This window comes from Silene latifolia, chromosome X (genome assembly GCF_048544455.1).
Source record: "Silene latifolia isolate original U9 population chromosome X, ASM4854445v1, whole genome shotgun sequence".
NCBI lineage: Eukaryota > Viridiplantae > Streptophyta > Magnoliopsida > Caryophyllales > Caryophyllaceae > Silene > Silene latifolia.
This window is the reverse complement of record NC_133537.1, coordinates 1,244,944-1,269,708: the sequence shown is the minus strand read 5'-3', so window position 1 is coordinate 1,269,708 and position 24,765 is coordinate 1,244,944. Positions and strand designations below refer to the sequence as shown.

Here is a 24,765-nt window from a genome sequence, read left to right as displayed (position 1 = left end):
ATCATGTATGTGTAATGTCAGTTTTAGCGACAGAAATCGATTCTAATCTGTTTTGTCTTAATTCACATCCGCTTTTAATGATTAAATCGATTCTAATCTGTTCTGTCTTAATTCACATCCGCTTTTAATGATTAAACTACGCATTCAAATCATATAAGCTGATATATGAACCATTTTCTAAGATAATGCTCAAACAATATAAAAGTGAGCCAAATGGGCAGGTGCGAAAACTAATAAGCGAAGCAGAGTATTTACGACTTGGTTTACCATCACGCTGATACAAAAATTCTCACTGATCTTTCGATTCTGGAATAAAAGACAACTGCTTACCAGCATTAGCATGGTCTAAGAACTAAGAAGGCCAGTTACGTTGCGCAAATGGGCAAATAATGTATTACTGCAGTAGTTATATCAGCTAAGGGAGCATTATAACAAAACAACAATACTGATTATTGTTTCGGACAGAAACCGATTTAATGCAGAATCACAATAACTATTTAGTAGAATTTTCTTTCGAAATTTGCTTAATTTCATTACATGGTTACACTAAAGAGAGATTCGTAGAAAGGCTTCTAGAAATATGTTCGATACCAAAGAGGTCTTAGCTTAGTGGTTAAGACTGAGATATTCTGATAATAGGTGACGTATTTGAAACACCCCATCCCCCCTATTTTGTATTGGCCTTGTGAGTAACAAAAGAACTTAATTAAACTTTGTATGATCTTAATTCTTAATTGAATCTCAAAATGTGTTCAAAAGTTTTCTATAAATAATGTTGTATAACTAACAAAACTAATTAATTAGCTAAAAATGATCAAACTAAACCAAAAATAGGATTGTTTAACAACAAATTTTCCTAAAATTAAGATGGATCAATGAAAAGAAGATGGGAATTAATGAGAAAAATTAAGGAAAAAAGAAGTTAGAAATGAATGAACAATTAGAAAGCATTGATCCTAATTTGTAGGAATAGACCTCCTTTCTATGATTGCATCAATTTTCTAATGCAATTTTTGCTCCTCTTTCATTTGAAATTCCTTTCAAACTTTCTTCTTTCAGGTTTATACTCTTCTCTCTATTAATTATCTATCTATTACATATAAAATTGATGTTATATTTTCATGTGGCATGTTTAAAAACGGACTATGAGTTTGTTGATTTAACGATTTATTTTTATTGTTTTGTTACGGTCTTATAATAATAAGTTTATCGTGAAATCAGTGTTATTCTGAGGCGGTATTAGTTAAGAATTGACCATATAAGATGGTTAATGTTGATTGTTCTTGTGTTTGTGACGTAGATATTACAATGTGGTTGGATTGTACAGGGTCGCTAAGCTAGAAAGGCGAACAATTAAAGAGGAAGCCGAAGGGGAAATCCAAAAGCATTTCATGGGGAAGACGGCTTAAATTGCCAAAAATAGTAAATAAAAAAACCGGGAGGTTGTAACTTGTAACAATGTCGGACGGTTCATCTAGCGCTCCGGAACAATCACCAGATTCACCACCATCAGATTCAAGCGAAACACCGCCACCACCGTCCGATTCAACTACCTTGTCACCGCCGCCGTCCGATTCGTCATCTTCACCACTACTGTCGTCACCACCACCGCCGGAAGCCGATGTCGTGCCAGAGCAACAGCCGCCGACGGTGGAAGCTCAGCCGTCTCCGCCGCCACCTGACGGTGGCGGTGGTGGTGATGGTGGAGGCGGTGGAAATGTGGGACAGTCGCCACCAGTGCCGGCAGCACAAGTGGTGGGACCGACACCTCCCGGGGCTGGACCGCGTGAAGTACCGCGATTGGCGCCCCCGCGTTCGTCTCAGACATCTTCGACGAATGGAAACGAGGTTTCGACACCAGAATCTACCTCGAATAATAGTCATGGCACTAGTAATAACACTGCGTTAATAGTCGGAGTGGTGGCGCTAGGGGGGATATTATTATTGTTGGTTATTTGTTGTGTGTTGTGTGGGAGGAAGAAAAAGAAGCCACCTAGTCATGGCCCTCCTTATGGTTGGGAGGGTCCTCCTAAGCCTCATCCTCAAGGTAATTTCTCGAACAATATGTGTTCTCTCGAAAATAATACTCCTCCGTCGCAGTCATTCATTAATGAGTAAAATTATACTCTATATGTCATGTGATTAATGAGTAAAATTATAAAAGAAATTCGGACTTTGATTTTAAAACCTACAAGTTTACCTGACTTTTGTATTACGTTTCACTTTTTTTTTCCGCATTTTTGAGGTGTGCGTTCAGCCATAAACGATTCTAAAGGATGATTCATGTCAGCCGACCCCAAATTATTTTGGAATTGAGGCTCTGTTGTTGTTGTTGTTGTTGTTGTTGAAGATGTCATGTGTGATGGTGTATATCATCCCTCCGTTGTAAATTACAACAGTTATTAGTAGGACCGCTGCACTAGTACAATTGTATTGATATATTGTTGTAATAACCATGAACATGTAAGGAGGCAACCAATATTGGCAATCATCGGCCCAAGACCACGTAGTAAAAATACCCCCGCCTTCCGGTGGTTGGGGACAACACAGCAGCGGGGGTGTTGCCGAAAGTGGCGGGCTAAACACGGGAGGCGGAAACATAAACACATCATTAGCGCCATCACCAAGCCTAACACTAGGATACAACAAGAGCAGCTTCAGTTACGAAGAGTTAGCAGCAGCAACAAATAATTTCGACAAGTCGAGAATGCTGGGACAAGGTGGATTTGGGTATGTTCATAAGGGTACCTTGCCAAATGGTAAGGAGATAGCGGTGAAAAGCCTTAAATCGGGAAGTGGACAAGGGGAGAGGGAGTTTCAATCTGAAGTCGAGATTATTAGTCGTGTACATCATCGACATCTTGTGTCTTTGGTTGGGTATTGCATTGCTGGTGGTCAAAGGATGTTGGTTTATGAGTTTGTGCCTAATGATACTTTGGAGTTCCATTTGCATAGTGAGTTTTCTTTCTTCTTGGTACTGGCTTATAGGTAAAACCGTCTTACAGTAAGTTACGATAAATAGGTAATGTATGGTGGCTTTCATGATTGTATGTGAAGGTAATGACACAATGAAGGTGAACTCGATCTGTTTGTTCATGAGTTAATGAAATTTCGAAGTTTAGGGCTACCAACATCGTATTGATCAACGGTCAACCGTCTCAATTGAGAATTCGCGAACAATAAACATGTCATTTAAGTTGGTTTGGGTTTGTCATGTGACACTACGTTATTCTTAATACTACTTATTCTGTTCAATCATTTGTTTACTTTTTTTTATTCTTTACGAGGAGTATTGTAATCAAGGTAAATAACTGATTGAGACGGATGTTGGTAGGACTTAAGGTTAATGGGTCTTAATTAGAAGGATTAATCATCTTAACTTAATATCACAGTTTTCTTGAATCTTTATCGCAGAAAAGGATCCGCCCTTGGATTTCCCAACTAGGCTTCGCATTGCACTTGGTTCGGCTAAAGGGCTTAGTTACCTTCACGAAGATTGTATGTTCTTTTTCATTTCCTGTACCATCTTCCAACATACACAATACAAGCCGGCCTACTTCCCCTACATAAATCATTTTAATTAAGTTCTTTTTTTAAAAAAGTTATTATACGCCTCTAAATAATAAGAATTCTGCTATAATTTCTATGAAATGTTTACTAGGTCACCCAAGAATCATCCACCGAGACATTAAGGCTTCTAACATTTTACTCGATGAAAATTTCGAGGCTATGGTACGTTTTCAATGTACTACAAGAAATGATGTCTAATTTGAAGTTCTCAAGTCTCTTGGAACTACTCTCTAATAGACAACTCTTTTCAATGTCTCAGGTTGCTGATTTTGGACTAGCTAAGCTTACAACTGATACAAATACTCACGTCTCAACTCGTGTCATGGGAACATTCGGGTAATTGATCATATTTCGGCTTGAATTGACATTCTTAAATGTAATTGTCTGAAAACATGGAGTAGCACCTATGCAATACTACAAGAAAAAGAAATTGATAACATAAATTGTTTTTTTTTTCTTGTACAACTGCCAAAAAAAGAAAAAACTTAAATGATTACTAAGGATATTGTTCATAATGACCATTTCTATATATAAGAGTATTGTTATTATATACAACACTAAAATTTTGGAGAAACGGTTTCTTACTAATTTAAATTCAAAACCAGGTTAAATGGTGAACTGGCTATCATAAATCCTTAGATTAAATATATATGATGGACTATGTTTTCAATTCTAATGAATTACTTGATAATGTAGGTATCTGGCCCCGGAGTATGCTTCAAGTGGCAAGCTAACAGAAAAGTCCGATGTTTTCTCCTACGGTGTCATGCTCCTAGAACTCATAACGGGACGTCGACCCGTAGACCCTAACATGAAGTACATGGAAGATAGCTTGGTCGATTGGGTACATATCTTTAACTGTCCATAAATCTCGTTCGGGTTTTAAGAAATGTTTCTTAAGAGAAGAATTTTATACCTAACTAGCTAGGTAGTGTAACACCCGTGAAAATTCACAGAATTATTTTTAATTTTTCTAACATAAAATTGATATGAAATTGTTACCTACTTATACACAAGTGTTAATGTTAACTATGTCAGTCAAGGCCACTCCTAGCAAAAGCATTGGAGACCGGAAATTATGACGAGTTAGCGGACCCACGCTTGGAACGGATTTATAATCCTCCAGAAATGCAAAGAATGGTGGCCTGTGCCGCTGCCTCTATCCGGCATTCAGCTAAGAAACGCCCAAAAATGAGTCAGGTTTGTATACTTGCTAGTTGCTACCATTTAACTACTGTTTCTTTACAGGCCGGTTTATACGAGTATATTAAGTTTATGACCGAAATATTTAAATTTAATGTTATTAACATCGCATTTATCATGTTACATGTAATAACCGAGTGATATTCATAATAATAATAATAAATATTTTTTTTAGATTGTTCGGGCTCTAGAAGGAGACGTGTCATTAGACGACCTAAACGAAGGCACAAGAGGAGGCCAAAGCACGGCGTTTAGCTCATCAGAAGGAGGCTCGGACTACGATACTCGTCAATACAATGCGGACCTGAAGAAGTTTAGGCAAATGGCTTTCGAAACTCAAGATTTTGCAAGTAAAGAACATGGAGGAGACAGTAACGACTATGGATTAAACCAATCTTCTAGCTCTGATAATTCAAGGGAAATGAATGACAAGTTACACCGACCATTTTAATAATACATTTAAATTAAATTAGGCTTACTAATCATTTTTATTGGGCTGTTTAATTGATGAAAGGTAGTTGTCTAATTGATTGAAATTGGTTTAATTTTTTGTGTTGGCAACTTTAGTTGCAATGGGTTGAAAGGAAAAAAAAATGTTAACGTGCTCATCGATTGTAATTTTATTTATTCTTACCAAGTGTTGAAAACACGCAAAAAAAAGAAAAGAAAAAAAAGGCAACTATTGAGAATTCGAGTTGGAAAAATGATGACATAAGTTTATAAGAAAGTTTCCCCTTTACTTTAATGGATATTAACTTTTGTATATAGTATTATAAGAGTAATTATGTTATTGTTAATTTGGTACATTCGCTCTTTTTTTTTTTCCGTTGTTATTTTTAGGTTTTTATTTAGGAGAGTGTCTTATTCATTTATTTATTATTTTTACTTTGAGGATGTTTCAGTTGCAAATTTTAATGGTTTGTAGGCATAAAAGGTAAATAAATGTTTGAGATGAATGAAATAATTTGTTATATATTTCTAACGATATACACTGAAGCTGTTTATTTGATTCGGAAATTCTAAGATCACATGAAAAACAAAATCACGAGGAGTAAATTCACTTATCTAATTCATGGGAATTTTCAAATTAATTGGCTGCTAACGTGGAAATTCATTTCCATTAGGAACTTGAATGTTACTCCGTATCATATTTGGGTAAAACTACACCGTAATTAAACCTTACATGGTTTGGGCCTAGCCCACCTGAAGAGCCGGTCGATGAGGTGGGCCGAGGCAGGCTGTATTAAGCCTGACCCTAAATCCGACGCATAATTTAATTGAACTTGGGTCAACACTCAACATGCAACTAGGGTCACCAGTCCAGAATCAGTTTCACATCGGTAAACCCGAAGACCGGAAATTCTAAAAATACGAATTCCTAGACCGGACTAGATGACAACCAGTCCGGTCCGCTCCGACAACCGCTTTTTTACACCAAGAAGGGTTTGCTTCAACCAAAAAGTAGAACGGATAACCATAATATATGGCTTCGTAGACCGGTCCGGAAAGAAACGGACCAGTCCGATTTACCAAGTCACCCAGTTTTTAAACAGCCGTACCTACAAGCCTTGGACCCTAAACCATCCCAACAGAGGAGGTCGTCTGGGCTTGGTCGGACCAGCCCATCCAAATAACTATGTACTCCTATCCGTAAATCCCGTAATTAATCAATTCATACTCGGTACCCAAAAAACACGACAAAACCAGTAAATAAAGCAAAAACCCATCCATTCTCATCGAACTCCACAACACAAATTCAAAAAGAAACTCAAAAAAGCCAATCCTAGAGAATATCCCTCTTTTTTCCATCAATTCCCCCCAAAAGTTTCAAAAAAAACCCTATGAAAAGGGTAAAATTGTCCAAAAAACCCACTTCATTTTCCCGCCCACGCCCATCAGTACATGTCCACAATTACATTAAAATAATCAATTTATTATACACGGAGTATCCATTAATTGTGCCTTTTAATGAACTTTTGCTACTCACACTTCCTCCATTTTTTCTTCAACACACTCTCTCCCTCTTATTTTTCTCTCCATTTTCAAGGTTATTCTTTATTTTCTTATCCTCTTAAATTTTGTTTATGTAAATAATTGTACACATTGTCGTAACGGGAGGCTAACAGGGACGCTCGCCTCAAATTAAAAATCCGAAACTTTTGTTTATGTTTCGGATTTTTTTTTTTTTCAGTTTACATTATATGGTGAATTTTGGAGACATTTTATCCGGTGTTGTTATTGTTTTTATTTTCTGGTATATGTTTGACTAATTTTGTTTGAGATATTAGGTACCGAAGAAATTAGGGTTTGAAAATGGCGGAAAACAACGGAGTCAAGGCAGATCTTTCAATTGATTCCCCCATTTCCGTCTTGGCTGACGAGGTATATATTATACTGAGTATTTTTCTTCACTAATTATTGTTTTAAGACCGTCTTACCTTGAGACGGCTCTCACACCCGATTAAAATCAATTAATAGACTATATCACCAGTTGTAGGGTGTAGAATCCGAGCTTTGTACTAAAGTTTTCTAGTTTTGTTTAAAGAATCTGAGCAATGTTAGAAGTTTTTGAACTCACGCACTCTTAACATAAAAAAAATAAACTATTAGAAAACTCAGAAAAATTACACATAAGCTCGGATAAATGTATAGTGGTTGTACAATACTTATTATACAACTGGATGTATAGTAGTATTTGTGGATTAAAATAGAGATGGAAATAAAGAGTGAAAGGTCTTGAGTTAAGACGTCCTATTTTCTTGTTAAGTGTACAAAATGTGGTATAGTTCTTTGTTTTTTAAATGTACGAGTACTTTTTATTTAAAGTTGGTTGACTTGATTGGTAAGCTGTTGGTTTGTAAATAAGTGGTAAGAAGTTTGATTTCTAACTTACGTGATCACAAAAGCCAAACTTGAGAGCGGTCTTTCCATTAACTGGCATTTAGTATTACCTTTAGGAGATTTCCCTAATTGTCATCGTCGCCCTCGTTGGTAGTGCTACCATTGGTCAGCACCCCAAAAAATATAGAGAAGTGTCTAAATTGATGTTCATTTTTTTTTTTGTACTTATATACTTGGAAGTTCTTACAACTTATGTGGTGGTGTGGACAATTATGAACTTATGGTCTCAATGTATGATTCTTTGCCTTGTACGGTTTTAGCGAGTTTTTGTTGTTCTGAAGAGCTTTGTGTATGTGTGGTGTTGTATGAGTTTCAAAGTACGAATCATGTTTTTTAGTTTATTACTAGTAACAGAAACTTCCATGCGGTCACATTTTGTACGGCATATAAGTTTTTTTTACATGTAATCGAGATTGCATTGTGTTGTTTCAAAAATTGGTTAAGTAACCTTTACTGGTTCAATGTAAAAAGATTCTTCTTGCTTTATATACTTCATACATGTTTTTGCTACACCGATCAATTAAAGTGAAAACAAACTAAAAATCTATAGCTTTGCTAATCAAAAACTGATTATTGAAAAGGTTCTTGGTTTCTTTGTGGATTGGTACAATGAAAAGTTTTACTTCCTAATTAACGTTGGAGTTTAGACTATAGAGCAGTAATATTTTAATGTGAAGCTGTGTACATATGCTCTTATTCCTTCGTTGAGAATTAGAAATCGAGTTGCTGAATTGAAGTTTTTTCTACCAGTTGACACTTGGTCAAAAGTACCTCATAGGCTCACCTGTCATTATTGCATTTGATATTTGATAAGAAATTTGCGTTTTAATTTGTAGGATCTTATCAAGGAAGAGGCTGAAGTAAAATCAGAGGATGATGTGCTTGTTGATGCTAAGAATGGAGATTCTACTCTTATCTCTAAAAAGATGGCGGAAGAAGAAGAAAAGTTACTTGAAGCTAGAGTGCAGGAAGAACAAGCTGAGCTAGAGAACCTGCCAAAGGATGCTGCCCATTTAGACGACATTAAATTCTCAAAGCTAGATGATCTTTTAACTCAGACACAGCTATACTCAGAATTTTTGTTGGAAAATATGGATGACATAACAGTGTCTGCGGTAAGTTATTAGTTTATTTTCTTTTAGATGAATGCTTTGTGGTTAATTTTCTTTTTGGAGTTATAATCTGCTGTATATTCCAATGCTGATGCCACCTTATATTGACGGTTGTTGTAGAATGGAGCGGAGGAAGAAAGAGAGGAACCCAGTAAGGAGAAAAAGAAAGGACGAGGTCGAAAGAGAAAAGCATCCCAGTATGATGATGTGAGCCTTCTCTCTCTATATCCGGCTAATGTACATTGCATATCTTTAAATTTTTACATGTGCAAGCACCATTACATAACATGTATAGGAATAGGATATAAGCTTTTATGAATCTGTGAAAATGATAGTTAGCTCTAACAACCTAAGGTAGTTAGTTACATCTAACAGAATCAGCATCTTGTATGTATACCTTCTCTGTACATACAATCTTAATACAATCATTCTTCTATTTTCATCCTCTCTCACATTTTATCTCTCTACAAATCTCTGTTTAACTAACAATGGACCTCGTTTACGCCATTGTAGTTAGCGTAAGCTTGGGTATTAATCTTCACAGAATTGCATGTTCCTGGTTAGAACTACATAAGAAAACTCAAATGTGTTATATTTGAGTGAGTGAATCTACTTGCAAATTATCAAGACAGTTGACATTGTAGACTTCTACAAACTTATTTGATAACTGTAGACATTTCTCCGTACCTGCCTTAAAAAGATTGTTGTGGGAGTATATGTGACTATTATTGACACCTTCCAAACACTCACCCTGGCCTCTTTAATTTAAACATAACGTGATGATTGATGCTTAGGGTAGACTGTAGAGTAGTGATGTTGCTAATTATGGCTCTGTGTTTCTATAGATGAAAGCAAAAAGAGCAGTGGCAGCTATGCTGACTAGATCTAAGGAAGGGACGGCTGGTGAAGATGCAGACCTTACTGCTGAGGAAAGAATCGCAAAGGAGCAGGCAGAACTTGTACCCCTCTTGACTGGTGGAAAGTTGAAGTCTTACCAGATCAAAGGAGTAAAGTGGCTGATTTCTCTTTGGCAAAATGGATTGAATGGTATTCTTGCTGACCAAATGGGACTTGGAAAGACAATCCAGACCATTGGGTTTTTGGCACATCTGAAGGGGAAAGGTTTGGATGGGCCGTACATGGTTATTGCTCCTTTGTCTACACTGTCTAACTGGGTAAATGAGATATCTAGGTAAATATTCACAAATCCTCCGTGTATTTCTCTCCTTGGGGCGTTATGTTTCAAAATTTGCTTATTTTTCAGATTTACCCCATCACTGAAGGCTATCATTTATCATGGCGACAAGAAAGAGAGGAATGCGTTGCGGCTGAAACATATGCCAAAAAACATTGGTCCCAATTTCCCGATTGTTATTACTTCTTATGAAATTGCTCTTAGTGATGCTAGGAAATGCTTGAGGCACTACAAATGGAAATATCTTGTTGTGGATGAGGTATGTGTTCAACATAAGACTTTGCAAGACTGGCTATCTTTTTTGGTTGCCAGTTTCATATGGCTTGTATCTAATGATTTGTGTGAATGTGTGTCTTCATAGGGCCATCGCCTGAAAAATGCAAACTGCAAATTACTGAGAGAGCTCAAACTTTTGCCTATTGAGAACAAACTTCTACTGACTGGGACACCATTGCAGAACAACTTGGCAGAGCTTTGGTCGTTGTTGAATTTCATTTTGCCCGACATATTCTCTTCTCATGCAGAATTTGAATCATGGTTTGTCTCCACATTCCTTCACCTTCATTTATATCGTTTCTTAATCCTTGCTCTCTGTCAATGTTTATTTCGTACTTTTTTAATTTTCTATTTCCTTGCTTCTCGTCATCATTGTGCTGTGTGTGACTGTCTGCTTCACTACCCATCCTTGGCATCAGCAGTTTTTAAAAATCACAACGCATTCCCCGGGCTTCAAATATTCTGATAAGGTAGTTTGTGTTACTCATGTTCCGTAAGTCATGGCTTTGTGAAGTGCAAGATGTGGATTTAACTATAGCGTTATAACCTGATCAGTACGTCCAACTAGAAATGAGTCTATGTACGTAGTTTGGAACCTAATGAAGTATCTCTCTATCATGCACTTTACATGTGTTAATTTCTAGTAAAGTTGGCTATCTTAGCTGTCCCGGCAACAAGTTAAGTAACATTTATTGTATTGCCATCTTCATATCATATTTATATCAATGTTGTTACGATGATCTGGTTGGTGTATGAAATTGTAGCTTTCTCTGTGCTTTGACATGCCGCGGTTGGTGGCTTCACTGTCTTATATGATGCCATTGCATTGAATTCAGGTTCGATTTGTCAGGAAGGTGCACCAATGAAGCTGAAAGAGAGGAAATGGAAGAAAAAAGGAGGCTTCAAGTATGCAAAAAATAAATAATTTTTGTGACCTATTCACCTATATTTCTGGTATCCCTCCTTATCAACTAATCTGACTATGTATAGGTAGTAGCCAAGCTCCATGCAATATTACGCCCATTTCTCTTGCGAAGAATGAAGTCTGATGTTGAGTTATCGCTCCCACGCAAAAAAGAGATTATTTTATATGCTTCCATGACTGAGCATCAAAGGAACTTCCAGGAGCACCTAATTAACCGCACTTTGGAAAATCATCTAGTGGAGAATGTTAGTCTTGGTAAGGGTTTAGATTTGATGTTGACACTATTCTATATTGTTTTTATGCCTTGTACTTTCTTTGATTTGTTACGATATTATGTGTAGGCCCAAAGTTTACTTTGTAATGTGTGCTGTGGTGTTTTTAGTGGCTATTGCTGGACATGGGTTCTGTCTACACTTGCAAATTTAATACATAATTACTTTGGTCATTTATATTTCTGGTTGGCCTTATAGATGCTACTGTTTCTATACAAGTAATAAATTGCACATGAGTGTTAGATTTGGTAGAGACAATATAGAAGCTAACCTAGGGACATTGGGACATTATAATAAAGGATCATCTGTCAGGTTGCATTCAATAATTAATTGCAAGGGAAGGCTTAGGATGGTGTGACTTTTAGTTTTAGCTGGATACTGAAAACATTTTATCTGCTGGAGACTATACAGAGCAATATAAATGGGTATAGGTGGTGATGGAATTTCATGTTTGTCTCATCTAAATCTTTTGGATGAACTGAAGTCTGCATGATATTAAGACTTTTTTGACGGACTAGGAATTGTTTACTTGATCGTTGCTTACTAATGGATTATATGTTTATGCAAAACTGCTGATCATTATTGCTGCCAACTTGCCATGATGTGCTGTTATATTACCTTGGGGAATGTCAGTATTGTGCTATTGTTGTATATTAATGTCACTTTTTCTCATATGCTTCTGATGAGTGTCAAGTATCAGCCCTGGTTTGCTGATTATGCTATTCCCATCTTTAGAGCCTGCTTAATGCTCACTTAAAAACACGCAGGCACAGCACCACGTGGAATGAAAGGAAAGCTAAACAACTTAATGATTCAACTCAGGAAAAACTGCAATCATCCTGATCTGTTGGAGTCTGCTTTTGATGGGTCATGTAAGTTTCTAGAATGTGCAAAATATAGAGATTCATTAATGTTAGGAAAATTTGTAACAAACTGACTAATTTAGTTTCAGCGTAAGATCCACCTAATAAATTTTTTAATTCGGCCAAAGACTCATTGCTCTTTGGCTGTGAATTATGATGGAATCAAGCAAAATGGCTAACTAAAGTGGCTGTGCTTCTTTCTCTTGTGAAGTACCACTCCTTTGATGCAATTTTGACGCATCTTGGGTCATTTGGAAACAGTCTCTTTGTGTTGCTAACACAAGGGTAAGACTGCATACATCCGAACCCTCTTTACAAGCAATTTGCGGGAGCCATTGAGGCACTGGGGTAATGTTGCTGCAGCTGTTGTCACACTTTAAACACTAAAGGTCCTAATTTCCTCTCATGTAGGGATGACATTGGATCCTGGATTTTGGGATCGAGATCTTACCCTTGCCATCCCTAATATTTTTATGTGACTTTTGTTTAGATTCCTAATTCTTATCTCACCATATTAAAACAATTATCAGCCCTGATCAATCAATTTCCCCCTTAGTTTTACAAGGCACGAGATGCACTGGTGACGTGGGCCTGTGGTGGTGGTGAGGTGTATAGCGAAAGGCGAAGGCAGGTCCTTCATAGACACGAGGCGTACTGTTCTACAAACCAAAATAAACTTTTGTGCAACGATACCCTTGTTGGATTTTGAAGAGGTCTAACATAAGAGAGTAAAAGCTACAGTGGCAAAGAGAAGGGTGCAAAAGAAGAAAAAGAAAATGGAAATTGCATAGTAGTCGAGTCGGTCGTCCTAGTTGTGTCACATTCAGAAGCCGAACTTAAGAGATTAAAAGCTATAGATAAGGTGGCGAAGAGAAGGGTGCGAAAGAAGAAAAAGAATATGGAAATTGCATTGTAGTTGAGTTGGTCTTCCTAGTTGCGTCACATTTAGATGGCGAACCAATGTATTTTGGTTAGTGCCTCACTAGTCCTCGGGCTTAGTTGAGCTTGAAGCTTTTTATTTAATTTTTGTTAATTTATTTAAGCTTGCCTTGAGATTCTCCAAAATTCCGTCCACCTAAACTAAATGATTACTCTTTTGGATAATGATGTGACCGGGATGATTAACAATGATATATGTTGATGGTGAGGGAGATGATGACTAGGGGAGAGGTTGTGTTAGGGGGGTGGAGGGATTGAGCCACAAACAAGAGACTGGAGGAAACGGGAGCTGGAGAGATTGTGTGCAGAAGGTACCACTGATCAAATAGTTAAATTTGATTTTGATGATGTTACAATGATGATGATACTGAGATTCATGATGATGAAACATAGATGATGTAGGAATAGGGCGTTGTTGATGGAGGTGGAGAGGTAAATTATTCTGTTTTGTGATGAAAGATGATTTAAGTTGATGAAAGAGTTTTAAGGGCTTAAATAGGTCATATTTGATGATGGTGGAGGGTTAAATTGTTTGTTCACTTTATTCTATCATTGAATGTCTGGCAGTGAACAAGGTGTGACTGTGTGAGTCGGGTTAAATGAAGTTTTTTATCAGGCAATTCTTTACAAAATCAAATTTGTGTAAGGTGCTTTCTACAATTTATCATATTTGTTACTTGAGATTTTATTCATCTGGCACAATTTGGTTGTCTCTTTTTGGCAGATTTCTATCCACCTGTAGAACAAATAGTTGGGCAGTGTGGCAAGTTCCAGTTGCTAGATAAGTTGCTGACTAAGCTTTTTGCCCGCAAACATAAGGTATGTGTTAGAAGCTAGATTATATAATAAACATGCATGGAAGGAGGTTTGTTCAGGTTACTTCCAGGTTTCTCCTGTCTAATTAACTTATTTTACCAGGTTCTAATATTTTCTCAATGGACCAAAATTCTTGATATTATGGACTACTACTTCAGTGAAAAAGGATTCCCAGTTTGTAGAATTGATGGTAGTGTGAAACTTGATGACCGGAAGAGACAGGTAAAACTGGACTGGTTTTGAATCTGTTTCATGTTATTTTCATTTTGTTCATGCATAGGTTATTCTCATAGTTTTGTGGCCTGTGTTTTATTTTGTTCTTTTTTTTTAATTAACATATATGTATATCCAGCTTCTTAGAAATTGTATCTACCTTCATTCGGTTTTATGTAACACCATATTATTAAGTTGCCGGATATTGGATGGTTGCTCTTTTAAAATCTCTCTGTATTCATTTTTCTTTGCTACATTTGTTTTTGGAGATGCACGTCAAGGATCAATTTTGCCGAAATAATTTATTTTGGCGATGCCTTGGTTTTGCTTTTCTTGGTTTGTATTACTTTTATGACATGTTTGCAATACGTAGCCGGAGTGAATAGTAAGGGCTCCAACAGTGTTTAGGTGTTGATTACTTAGTTTGTCACGCGAAATAAATGTTAAGGCCACTTAAAATTCACTGCATTGTAGATGAGGTCATGAGGATGATGGCTTGGTTACGATGGGTTCTTAAATATGGGCAGACGTGGAAATTCTAATACGGTTTTGTATGGATTTGCAACTTTTTCTAGACCTTCAAAGTTGTCTTTTTTGTTTGTAGTGCCATTGAGTGTACTGATTTGATTTTTTATACCTATATACACTTGACCATAATAGGCGTTTATTTGCATCAACAGATACAGGAGTTTAATGATATCGATAGCAACTTCAGAATATTTCTCCTCAGTACAAGGGCTGGTGGATTAGGAATTAACCTTACTTCTGCAGACACTTGCATTCTTTATGACAGTGACTGGGTATGTTTCTCTCGTGTTTTTGATTGGTCCGAAAGGACAGAGTGATGATATATGCTATCGATGGAGCTTTTACGTTTAATAGGCGATCACTTTTATTTTTACTATATTTCCGTGTTCTTTTCTTTTCCCTTGGTCTTTTCCCTTCTTGCTTGTGATGGCCATGTTAGCCATCCCTCTATTTTGGAAGACTAAGGCTGTATTGTTGATGGACTTGTCTTTTTCTATTAGTTCTAAGCTCATGACCTTTATTTATGTTCCTTGCAGAATCCTCAAATGGATCTGCAGGCAATGGATCGCTGTCATAGGATTGGTCAAACCAAGCCTGTTCATGTTTACAGGCTTGCCACTGCACAGTCTGTCGAGGTCCTTCCAAGCCCTAATTGCTGTGTAACTGTGTAATGATTTTTAATTCCTTCCGTGCTTGTCTTCAACAAAATTCTTCTTCGCAGGGCCGGATCCTTAAAAGGGCATACAGTAAGCTGAAGCTTGAACATGTTGTGATTGGGAAAGGGCAGTTCAAACAAGAAAGGATAATGGACTATGACATGGAGGTCTGTAATCAATTTGTCTATTATTGTGGCCTGTGGGCTGTGGTGCTGTACTCTTGCTTTTCTATGTCTTAGAAATTTCAAGGCTTTCCCTAGTATAGTAGTATCTTGTTAAAAATGCTTTTCCTAGATATGTGGCTACCTCTGTGTTATAACTGGTCCTGGCAAGTTCAATTTTCAGCAACTGCATTTTATAGAGCTTGCATGTGTATATTAGTGTGACTGACTGAGTGGTGGGAACCGGTGAACGAGTTGTTATGGATTCAGCTTATTTTGTGCGCTGTGATTTCATGTCTTCATGCTAGTGAGCTCTTAATTTTGCGGTCATAGTGAGTTCAAGCCTTGTTTGGGTCAGGACATTCCGCGGTCAATCTTAATTTTGCCAGGTGTAGGTGTACGGCTGCCAAAAAAAAATTAGGGCTTCCTTTTCCCAGCTGAGTTCATTGTGGACTCATCTTGTTTTATTGTTTAGTTGCCTTTATATTTTGGTGGGCTGTCTTACAATGGCACTAGCACTGAATAGTAGTATCCTGACCACATGAAATTTGGATGACATTGACAGGAGGATCTGCTGGCTCTCCTTCGCGATGAGGAGGACGAGGAAGACAAAATGATACAGCAGGACATCAGCGAAGAAGATATCGAGAAAGTAATGGACCGAAGTGACCTGGTGATCAGAACAAAGGAAGAAGAAGAGTCAGATGCCGCCAACATATATGTGTTGCCTCTCAAGGGACCTGGCTGGGAGGTGGTGATACCAACTGCGACCGGAGGTGTCTTGTCCACCCTCAACAGTTAGTTAAAGTGGTGGACGACTGGACGCCAGCCGGCCCCTCGTTAACTTCTTGGTTGCAGGGGGCTAGTTTGATTATTATCAATTTTTGGGTATTTATTTTGGTCAATCTAAGACTAGAAGGGGTGGGATGTGAGTGTGACATAGGATGTCGAAGCGCCTTTCATTTTGTATATGTGGCTTTGAGTACAGCAGGCCTTGGGGAAAGGATGCTAGTTTTTGCAGCTTACCTAAACTCTTTATTTTTTAACTATTTAGATCCCAAAATCCCATGTTCCTAGTCTTACTAGTAGTACCCTTATTTTTAATGTTTTCTACTAAGAAACTACTTTTAATGAGATTTTTTAATGTTCTAATGTGCTGTGTTGATATTTGACACCTAACCATAATTAAATGTCAAAGTACCATAGCCACAGCAAGCACAGCTGTGTTGTGCTATTGTTATATTGTACTCCTATTCACTTCAATAGGCCAATGATTAAGGAAGAAAAACCTTGGAAATTGTAGGTTAAATGAGATAATAAAATCAACTATTCCTAGTAAATTTCCGAGCTGACTAAACTCGAATCCGTATTGAATAATAAGTCCTACTATCCCTTTTAACAAATGCGAACATCACTTTATAATTCAAGAACAACACACCAATACAACAAAAAATGGAAATAGGCCGTGTTGGGTCGTACTTAGTGCTGGTCCACGGTACCACAACCCCAAAATGGCAAGAGAAGGGAATGTTTAGTTGGATGTCGTGCTGTACCGTTGAAATGTCTGTGTTGGCCTTGACCTTGCCCAAGCATGCTGGCACGTTGAGCCATGTTGTGTCCTGCTTGGGCTAGTTGGTGTGCTTAAGCACGCACATAATGGGCTAAGAGTATAACTACAGGCGTGAAACACTGCTAGCCCACCAAGTAAACGTTAATATCTTTTCTACATGTTTATCAGTTTATGCAGCGTACCAGTGGGCGAGGCCACCATATCATACGCTTTTTTTATTAAAACATCGGTCTCAACATGGAACACCGGAATACAACCCATCTCATGTCGTGTTAAACACTAATTTTCATTGAAGATGGACACTTTTCGTCACAAGTTTAAAACGGGCAAAATGTCATCATTTTAACGACAAATGTGACCATTTTAACGACAAACTGGTATTGCGTGTTAAAATGGGTGATGGCCTGATGGGCGTAGCAAGCTCAATGGCCCGCGTGACTGCGACCTCAATAAAATAAAATAAATCCCTCAAAAAGTATATAAATAAAATAAAATAAAAGAAATATTTCTTTCTCTCTCTTGATCTTCTGAAGAAAAACCAGTAAAGTGAAATGGCTTCAAGTCCTCGGATGCCGTTAACTCCGGTAACAGCAACCCTAAGACCGTTAACTATGTCACCGGAATCAAGTAATTTAGACGTTTCTTCAACTCCGTTAACTAACGGCCGTTTCGAGATCTCGAAACGTTTTGGTGATAGTGGTTTCGACGAAGACTCCATTCGCCGTCGTGATAAAGCCGCTCTCATCGCTTATATCGCCAAACTTGAAGCCGAGGTATATACATTTATCGTTATAATTTTTTTTTTGATTTAATTTAATTTTATTCTTATTATTATTGTTGTTTTTTAATTGTGTTATAGGTTTTGATTTTGATTCTGTTTTTTAGTTGTATATAGGTTTTGATTGTGAATGTAAAGCGGTTTTACAATAAAACATTGTAGAATTGTCCGGCAAAAACAATGATAGTTGGTGGAAGTTTTGCTAGTAGGAATATTAAGTAAAACAACACTTGTGTAAAACGGTTTTATTCAAGAATTTGTGTTTTTTGTTTGTGCTGTTACTGTTAGTTGTGGATTAATTTTTATAGGTGAGCGAGTTTTGTTAATTACACCCTCAATCCTAGTTAATAGTTTATGTTTACGTTTATTTTGCGAGGGAAAAGTAAAGCAAACATAAATTATTGACAGAGACGGAAAGACTACATTTTAGTTTGGTATCTAGGTATTGAGAATTCACTCTCAGTTACAGGTTGATGCTCTTATTTTTGTTTGTGCTGTTAATTACGGAGTATTTGAGAGAATTTTGTTAATTACTCGTACATTTTAGTGTGGTATCTAGGCATTGAGAATTCGTTGTTCGTTATTGATTGATACTATGGTAGTTACGGGTTGATGCCTTTATTTTTTTTTTTTTTTTTTTTTTTTTTCCGGTTTGAGCGGTTAACTATGGTAGTTTGGCATTCTATTATTAGCTATTAGTATATGAATGTTGCCAGTCATATAGAAGTATATGCTGATTACTCAATTTCCACGGTTCCACTTAGAATTAGGCTCAGATAACAAGCTACGGTGGGTGGAGTTTCTTATAAATATGGGGTTGTCAAGCTATTCATAGACGTATATGTACCCCCTTTTAATTCAGCATGCTGAAAGCTGACTTTAAATTAGCCGACTACTGAAGAATTTGGTGGAGTTACAGATATATATGCGCATTTCTCTGTGAAAATGCAATCTAGGAGTAATTGACAGTTAGGACGTCGAATTACAAGACAAATTGATGAACATTGTTTTGGGGTTTGTTCAAGAAAGATCAGTTTAGGCTCATAAATAAAATTCAAAGCACTTATAAACTTTTGACTCTGTAATTGACCTTGGTAAGATAACTAGAGAATGAGTGATATTTTGAACGAGGGTATAAAATATAAGACGTGTACTTGGCTTTTGACATATTTACTTAATTCTGCTTTGTACGTTCTTGTAGATTTTTGATCTTCAACACAACATTGGTGTTCTTGTTTTGGAAAGAAAGGATTCTGCTTCAAAGTACGAGGACAGTAGATTATCTACTGAAAAGGCTGAAGTCAAACATTTGCGCGACCAAGCTGCAATTTCATCTGTCTTAGCTGAAGCAAGAAAGCGAGAAGATAACCTAAAGAAGTTGCTAGGAATAGAGAAAGAGTGTGTGGCTAATGTGAGTTTTCCATCATGTTCTGAATAACACTTTTCATTTGGTTTCTGTTCTATTGTAATCGGTCTTATAAACTTATTTATGCTCTCTAAAAAGTTTATCTTTTCCTATTGTAGATTGAAAAGGCCTTGCATGAAATGCGTGCTGAATCTGCGGAGGTAAAGATTGCAGCTGATATTAAAATGGCTGAAGCGCGCAGTCTTGTTGAAGATACTCAGCAGAAGTATGCAGAGGCTGAGGAGAAGTTACGTGCTGCAGAATCGTTACGAGATGAAGTAAGGAGATCTGAACGAGCTGCTGGAAGGAAACTCCAGGAAGTTGAAGGCCGTGAGGATGATCTTCGTCGTAGAATTACATCTTTTAAGTCCGAGTGAGTCATTTTGTTGTTCCCTTAATTTTTGCTTTCAGAATGTCAAAATTTGTTTTGGCTGTGTATATAGTTTGTTCAGTGCGTTCCACTGTGCTAGTATATGTATTTTGGTCAATGCATATGCTTTGCCAGTATATTTAATTTGCTGCCTATTTTTTCTTTGGTAGTGCTTGACCAACCCCCTAGACTGTTTTTAGTTGAGGAAGATGATATTCGTAAACCATCAACTCTGCAGTAGCATCTTACAGTTTTATATCTTTTATGTGCTAGTTGTGACGCTAAGGTGAAAGAGATTATGCTTGAGAGACAGTCCTTGGCAGAAAGACAGAAAGTGTTAAGTGAATCACAGAATAAGTTGCTTGATAGTCAGGCTCTGTTAAACCAGAGGGAAGCCGATATTTTAAGTAAATCACAAGCACTGAAAAGGCTTGAGAGAGAGCTGGAAGATAAGAAAGAGAGTATTGCAGCTGAAATGAGGGTCTTTGCAGAGCAAAGATCTAATTTGGAGCTTAATGCTATTTGTCTGTCCGAGAGAGAAAAGGTTTTGTGTCCTCTCTTCTATTAATACTATTTGCTTATTGGAGGTTGTGCAATTTGTACGTCTCCAAATATCTATTATTTATGATGCCAAAAATACTTATTTTGCAGGTCGTGGTTGAGAAAGAGGTTTCTTTGAACAAGAAAGAGCAAGAGTTGCTTATATCACAAGAAATGCTTTCTAGCAAAGAAAATGTACGTGTTTACGTGTTGACCTCTTTGTTAAACAATCTGTTTATGAGATTCCGATAATCTAATCTGAATATGGTTTGATGTTGTTTGATGAGATGGATAATTTGTGAACCATGCAGAACAAAATCCAGAAAGTTCTTGCTGATCAGGAAATTGCTCTGAAACGTAGAAGAGATGAATTTGATGTGGAGCTACTGGCAAAACAGAAACTTGTAGACGAGGATATTGAGAAAAAAAGAAGGGTATGGGAGTTGAGGGAGTTAGATCTCAATCAACGGGAGGACAGTATCATTGAGAAGGAGCAGAATCTGGAGGTGCAATCTAGGGTAATAGCAAATAAGAGTGAAGACTTAGCGGAGAACATGAAGAACATGCAAGAGAGGGAGTATCATCTTAATCGATCTGAGACTCAGGTTGAGCTAACTAAAAGCCTCTTGCAACAGGAGAGAGAAGAGATCAACAAGTTAAAGGTGGAACTGGAAAATTCTTTGATTTCCTTGAAAGAGGAGAAGAAACAGATTTCAGAAGAAAAAATGAGGTTTGAGGTAATGAAAAGAGAGACTGGTGAGCTTTCGGTTTTGGAAACAAAATTAAAGGAGGAAATTGATCTGATCAGGGCTCAAAAACAGCAACTTGACTCAGAAGCTGAGAAGTTGAAGGTTGAGAAGGCCAAATTTGAGACTGAGTGGGAGTTTATTGATGTCAAAAGAGAAGAACTGTGCAGGGAGGAAGAACGTATAGCTGTAGAGAGAGTGGTGATCGAAAATTTTCTCAAGGATCAACGTGATAGCCTTAATCTTGAGAAAGAGGCCCTGCGTGAGAAATTTAAACGGGATCTTGAATCACTTAATCATGATAGAGAAACCCTTATGAGTGAGAGTCAACATGAACGTTCTGATTGGTTCTCAAATTTTCAAAAAGAACAAGCAGATATGTTGCTGGAGATCGAGTGTCGAAAGAGAGAATTGGAGGATTCTGTTAACAAACAGCGTGAAGATATTCAAAGCTACTTACGGGAGAAGGAGAGAACATTTGAGGAAGAGAAAAAACGAGATCTTCAATATATTAGTTCTCTTAAGGAAGATCTGATTAAGGAACAAGAACGAGTTGCTGTGGCATTAAATAAGTTTGAGGCAGAGAAGTTGGAAATTAAAGTGGATCGTGAGCAAAGGGACAAGGCATGGGCGGAGCTGCAGAACCTGATCGAAGAGCTGCAGGTTCAAAGGATGAAATTAAAGGAGCAGAGGGAAATGCTGCATGCTGACCGAGAAGATATACATTCTCAGATTGAACAGCTTAAAAAATTGGAAGATGTGAAAGCCGACTCTGATCGTGTCTTAGTTTCTCAAATTCAGAAAACATGTGTAGATTCTACTCCTCAAGTCCTTATACGGGTTTCTCCAATCAAGCAAGCTCATAAACTCTCGTCTTCGGAAAAGAGCCCAGGACCGCCCTCGTGGCTTCGAAAATGTGCTTCATTGGTTTTTAAACACCCCCCTGGAGAAGTTAAGCACATGGAATCATCTTTGGATTCCACGTACGAGGTTGCAAAGTTGGGATCTGTTGAAAAAGAATTGATGAGAATAGATGAGAAAATCAGAAGACAGAAGGAAATGCAAATGGTTGCTCCTTCTGCTGAAAATGCTGCCCACCAGCCTGGCAGAACGGGTTCTGGAGAAGCGAAAGTGATTCATGAAGTCCCCTCTGTAGATGAAGAGGCAGCACCTTCAGAAGTGAGAGAACATGTGCATAAAAGCTCTGATCCTTTTCCCTTAACTTCTAGTGCGAGAAAAAGAAGAATCGATAATTCGTCTACTCCTGGGACTGATATGGAGCATCAAAATGATGCCAGTTCAAACAAGAAAAGGCGGCAGGAAGTTGTTGATGCTCATGATAGCAGGTATCAAACTTTTCCCATAACATCTAATTGGAAGAAGAATGCAAATTCTTTTGTCTGCTCATTGTCTCTTGTATTTTATCTACTACTTAAATAGTTCCTCCGCTTTCCCTGGCGATTTACGCTTTTGCCTTGGTATATGTTCAGTGTGAAATCCAAGCAGTCAAGTGGTGATGGTCTACATGTTGTCAGTTTGTCAAGCCAAAGTGAAAGTACTGAAAAAGTGGTCAATAGTCTAGCTGAAGTTGAGAAACACTCTAAAATCATTTCAGAAATGGTTGATACTAGAATAACTCAGACGCAGGTTCAGCAAAGTGCAGTTGACAAATCTGTACTAGTCGAGAATGAAGCAGTAACGCGTATCATAACGGAGCAAACTGTGATACAGCAAGTGCATGTAGTAAATTTTGGGGAACCAAAGAAGCCTAATGAGGTAACTTGAACTTCAATCTGTGATTCTTGTCAAATTTACAGAGTGAATAGAGGAACTGTCCTCCATTTTATCTTTCCAATTTTGTACTATTTGTGATATAGTATTTCGAAGGTAACCTGTGTGTGTAGGTGTTTGTTTTACATGTGTGGAAGTATTCATCTGCCCATCCCAAACTAATAGGAGAAACCATACAGGCACTCTCTTTAATCCAAACATACTCTCAATGCAAAAGTTTTAAGGTAAAACTGAAAAAGTATTGAACAATTATCTAATTTGGAAGGGGGATATATCATTTAGAACAAATATATACTGAACACATCAACCCATCACTGCTGCCATTCCCATGAACCCAATGCTAGCACCGCCGGCGTCAGCCATGATCGATATTATCCCCTGTAAAATAAATTAGTTATCGAGGTTCGAAATTCTCCGGCAAAGACAATGGGGTGATTAGTTTTTTGACTTGGTATTTGTTTATTTTTTGTTTAAACTTGAATTTCTAGTATTTCGGGAAAAAAATGTAGAGGGGAATGAGAGACAATTAAGGAAGTGTGCAGAGGAAGGTTTATCTAGGTGAGTGACGGTTGGGGTGGGTGGAAAATGGCCCACGGAAGGTGGGTAGGGATGTGAGGTAGAATGGAATAGTTAGAATGAATTGGATTGTCTCGAAAAGGATTGGTAAAGTGGATTGGATTGGAGGGGGTTAATACCTAAATAAGCCACAACTTACTCTATCTCTTATACTAATAGACATCCAGTTTGTATTGACGCCTCGAGATGCTGATATATAGAGTGGAATTACGAAGAAGGCGGTCATTGCTCTTGGCACAATCATGAAAAGGTGCTGATGTGATTTGAAAATTTCCCTCTGAACTTGCTTACACCTTAGAACAGCGTGTAGCGCTCTTGAGTCTTGACACTCAATCACATGTTCCCACAATTCAGAGGTTGCTACAAGACTACAACGTTACTGTCAAGAAAAGCAAGGAGCAAGTTCTGTTTGTGGTAGCCCAAATTAGTACGTAAAGTCGTAAACGATTACTTGACGGTGGGGAGGACTATTACTTCTTTTGGGACCATGTAACTGTATTGCCATTTTCTAATCTTCATTTGAATTGGATAAGTTAGGTTTGCTAATTCGAGAACTGCCAATTTGGCTTCAGTATTCCTATATTAGTTTAAGTTACTTGACGGTTGGATTGCACATCCTTCAGACTAATGTTTTGTCTCCTGTTGTTTAATACTCCGTACTTGTTTCTCCCTTTGTAACTCACAGAAGGCATCTTGTCTGGAGGACGCTTGAACTGATCTGTTGCCATTTAGCAGAGAAGTAGCCGATTTCAAAGTCAATCTAAACATTCAACTGCTCATCAGTGGCGACTATGGTTCTGCTTCTTTCCTCGGTTTGACCAACTTGTGTCTTTGCACATGCTAGATGCTCTTTCTGATTATAAAGTTTTTTTATAGGGTCGCTTTATGCGAGATTAATTTTGACACTGGTCTTCAGTAGTCTCTGGCGACTCATTTTGTCACATACCAACCAGTACATAGTTGAGTGAGGTTTAGGATGTAATTTTGTTAAGTGATTGGTTTGATTGTAATATTGTTGGGCTCTTCGTTGATGCTCCTCATGATGTCCGTGTAGAGGCGCCGTTGTGTTCTTGTTTACGGCTGCAGGGGCTGTCCTGATAGTTTGTTAATCAACTAATGTCATTGATCTATATATCTTTTTTTTTTGTGCACAAGCAGTCCCCTACTTGTAGACATGTTGACGTTTCACCCTCCGAGACGGGTTGTAAAGCAAAACATGGATTTCTTTGATAAAGTGCATATGGACCCGTATTCGCCATTTTCAAACGTTTGTTCAAATTATTTTTCTCACATAATTTGAAAAAACGCATGAAAATCTCTCAAAACAAGCAAATATTTTCTTTACATATTAGTCACCTA

General features: G+C 37.6%; 3 protein-coding genes across 5 annotated transcripts; all 3 read left to right on the top strand.

The window, feature by feature from the left end:
- The first annotated feature begins 1,395 nt into the window (after positions 1-1,395).
- On the top strand, positions 1,396-5,497 carry LOC141622150 (proline-rich receptor-like protein kinase PERK15). 2 transcript variants are annotated; one of them, XM_074438208.1, is made up of 8 exons: positions 1,396-2,047; positions 2,472-2,954; positions 3,415-3,498; positions 3,662-3,732; positions 3,830-3,906; positions 4,267-4,414; positions 4,609-4,770; positions 4,949-5,497. In XM_074438208.1, the coding sequence occupies exons 1-8, from the start codon at positions 1,459-1,461 to the stop codon at positions 5,222-5,224; spliced, it is 1,890 nt and encodes a 629-aa protein (XP_074294309.1). In that variant the 5' UTR covers positions 1,396-1,458; the 3' UTR covers positions 5,225-5,497. The 2 variants fall into 2 exon arrangements, with proteins under 2 accessions (XP_074294309.1, XP_074294308.1); XM_074438207.1 differs by having other exon boundaries at positions 2,469-2,954.
- A 1,195-nt stretch (positions 5,498-6,692) lies between these two features.
- Positions 6,693-16,764, top strand: LOC141622148 (ATP-dependent DNA helicase DDM1-like). 2 transcript variants are annotated; one of them, XM_074438205.1, is made up of 16 exons: positions 6,693-6,820; positions 7,062-7,155; positions 8,511-8,789; positions 8,907-8,993; positions 9,632-9,978; positions 10,051-10,240; positions 10,343-10,518; positions 11,094-11,163; positions 11,248-11,437; positions 12,222-12,326; positions 13,981-14,075; positions 14,175-14,294; positions 14,966-15,085; positions 15,350-15,448; positions 15,535-15,636; positions 16,196-16,764. In XM_074438205.1, the coding sequence occupies exons 2-16, from the start codon at positions 7,087-7,089 to the stop codon at positions 16,430-16,432; spliced, it is 2,286 nt and encodes a 761-aa protein (XP_074294306.1). In that variant the 5' UTR covers positions 6,693-6,820; positions 7,062-7,086; the 3' UTR covers positions 16,433-16,764. The 2 variants fall into 2 exon arrangements, with proteins under 2 accessions (XP_074294306.1, XP_074294307.1); XM_074438206.1 differs by lacking the exon at positions 14,966-15,085.
- A 915-nt stretch (positions 16,765-17,679) lies between these two features.
- LOC141622146 (nuclear matrix constituent protein 1b-like) lies at positions 17,680-24,534 on the top strand. The gene is made up of 8 exons (XM_074438203.1): positions 17,680-17,973; positions 19,180-19,389; positions 19,503-19,756; positions 20,027-20,297; positions 20,405-20,488; positions 20,605-22,385; positions 22,530-22,815; positions 24,092-24,534. The coding sequence occupies exons 1-8, from the start codon at positions 17,752-17,754 to the stop codon at positions 24,116-24,118; spliced, it is 3,135 nt and encodes a 1,044-aa protein (XP_074294304.1). The 5' UTR covers positions 17,680-17,751; the 3' UTR covers positions 24,119-24,534.
- Positions 24,535-24,765: the final 231 nt, after the last annotated feature.

What these genes read in the sequence shown, in the direction of transcription:
- LOC141622146 (XM_074438203.1), top strand. Translation starts at nt 17,752, where the DNA reads ATGGCTTCAAGTCCTCGGATGCCGTTAACTCCGGTAACAGCAACCCTA. An exon ending in GTTGATGCTCATGATAGCAG is followed by an intron (nt 22,386 to 22,529) that starts GTATCAAACTTT and finishes GTATATGTTCAG; the next exon opens with TGTGAAATCCAAGCAGTCAA. An exon ending in AACCAAAGAAGCCTAATGAG is followed by an intron (nt 22,816 to 24,091) that starts GTAACTTGAACT and finishes TGTAACTCACAG; the next exon opens with AAGGCATCTTGTCTGGAGGA.
- LOC141622150 (XM_074438207.1), top strand. Translation starts at nt 1,459, where the DNA reads ATGTCGGACGGTTCATCTAGCGCTCCGGAACAATCACCAGATTCACCA. An exon ending in TCCTAAGCCTCATCCTCAAG is followed by an intron (nt 2,048 to 2,468) that starts GTAATTTCTCGA and finishes TGAACATGTAAG; the next exon opens with GAGGCAACCAATATTGGCAA. An exon ending in CGTGTCATGGGAACATTCGG is followed by an intron (nt 3,907 to 4,266) that starts GTAATTGATCAT and finishes TTGATAATGTAG; the next exon opens with GTATCTGGCCCCGGAGTATG.
- LOC141622148 (XM_074438205.1), top strand. Translation starts at nt 7,087, where the DNA reads ATGGCGGAAAACAACGGAGTCAAGGCAGATCTTTCAATTGATTCCCCC. An exon ending in CATGCAGAATTTGAATCATG is followed by an intron (nt 10,519 to 11,093) that starts GTTTGTCTCCAC and finishes CATTGAATTCAG; the next exon opens with GTTCGATTTGTCAGGAAGGT. An exon ending in TTGATGACCGGAAGAGACAG is followed by an intron (nt 14,295 to 14,965) that starts GTAAAACTGGAC and finishes TTGCATCAACAG; the next exon opens with ATACAGGAGTTTAATGATAT.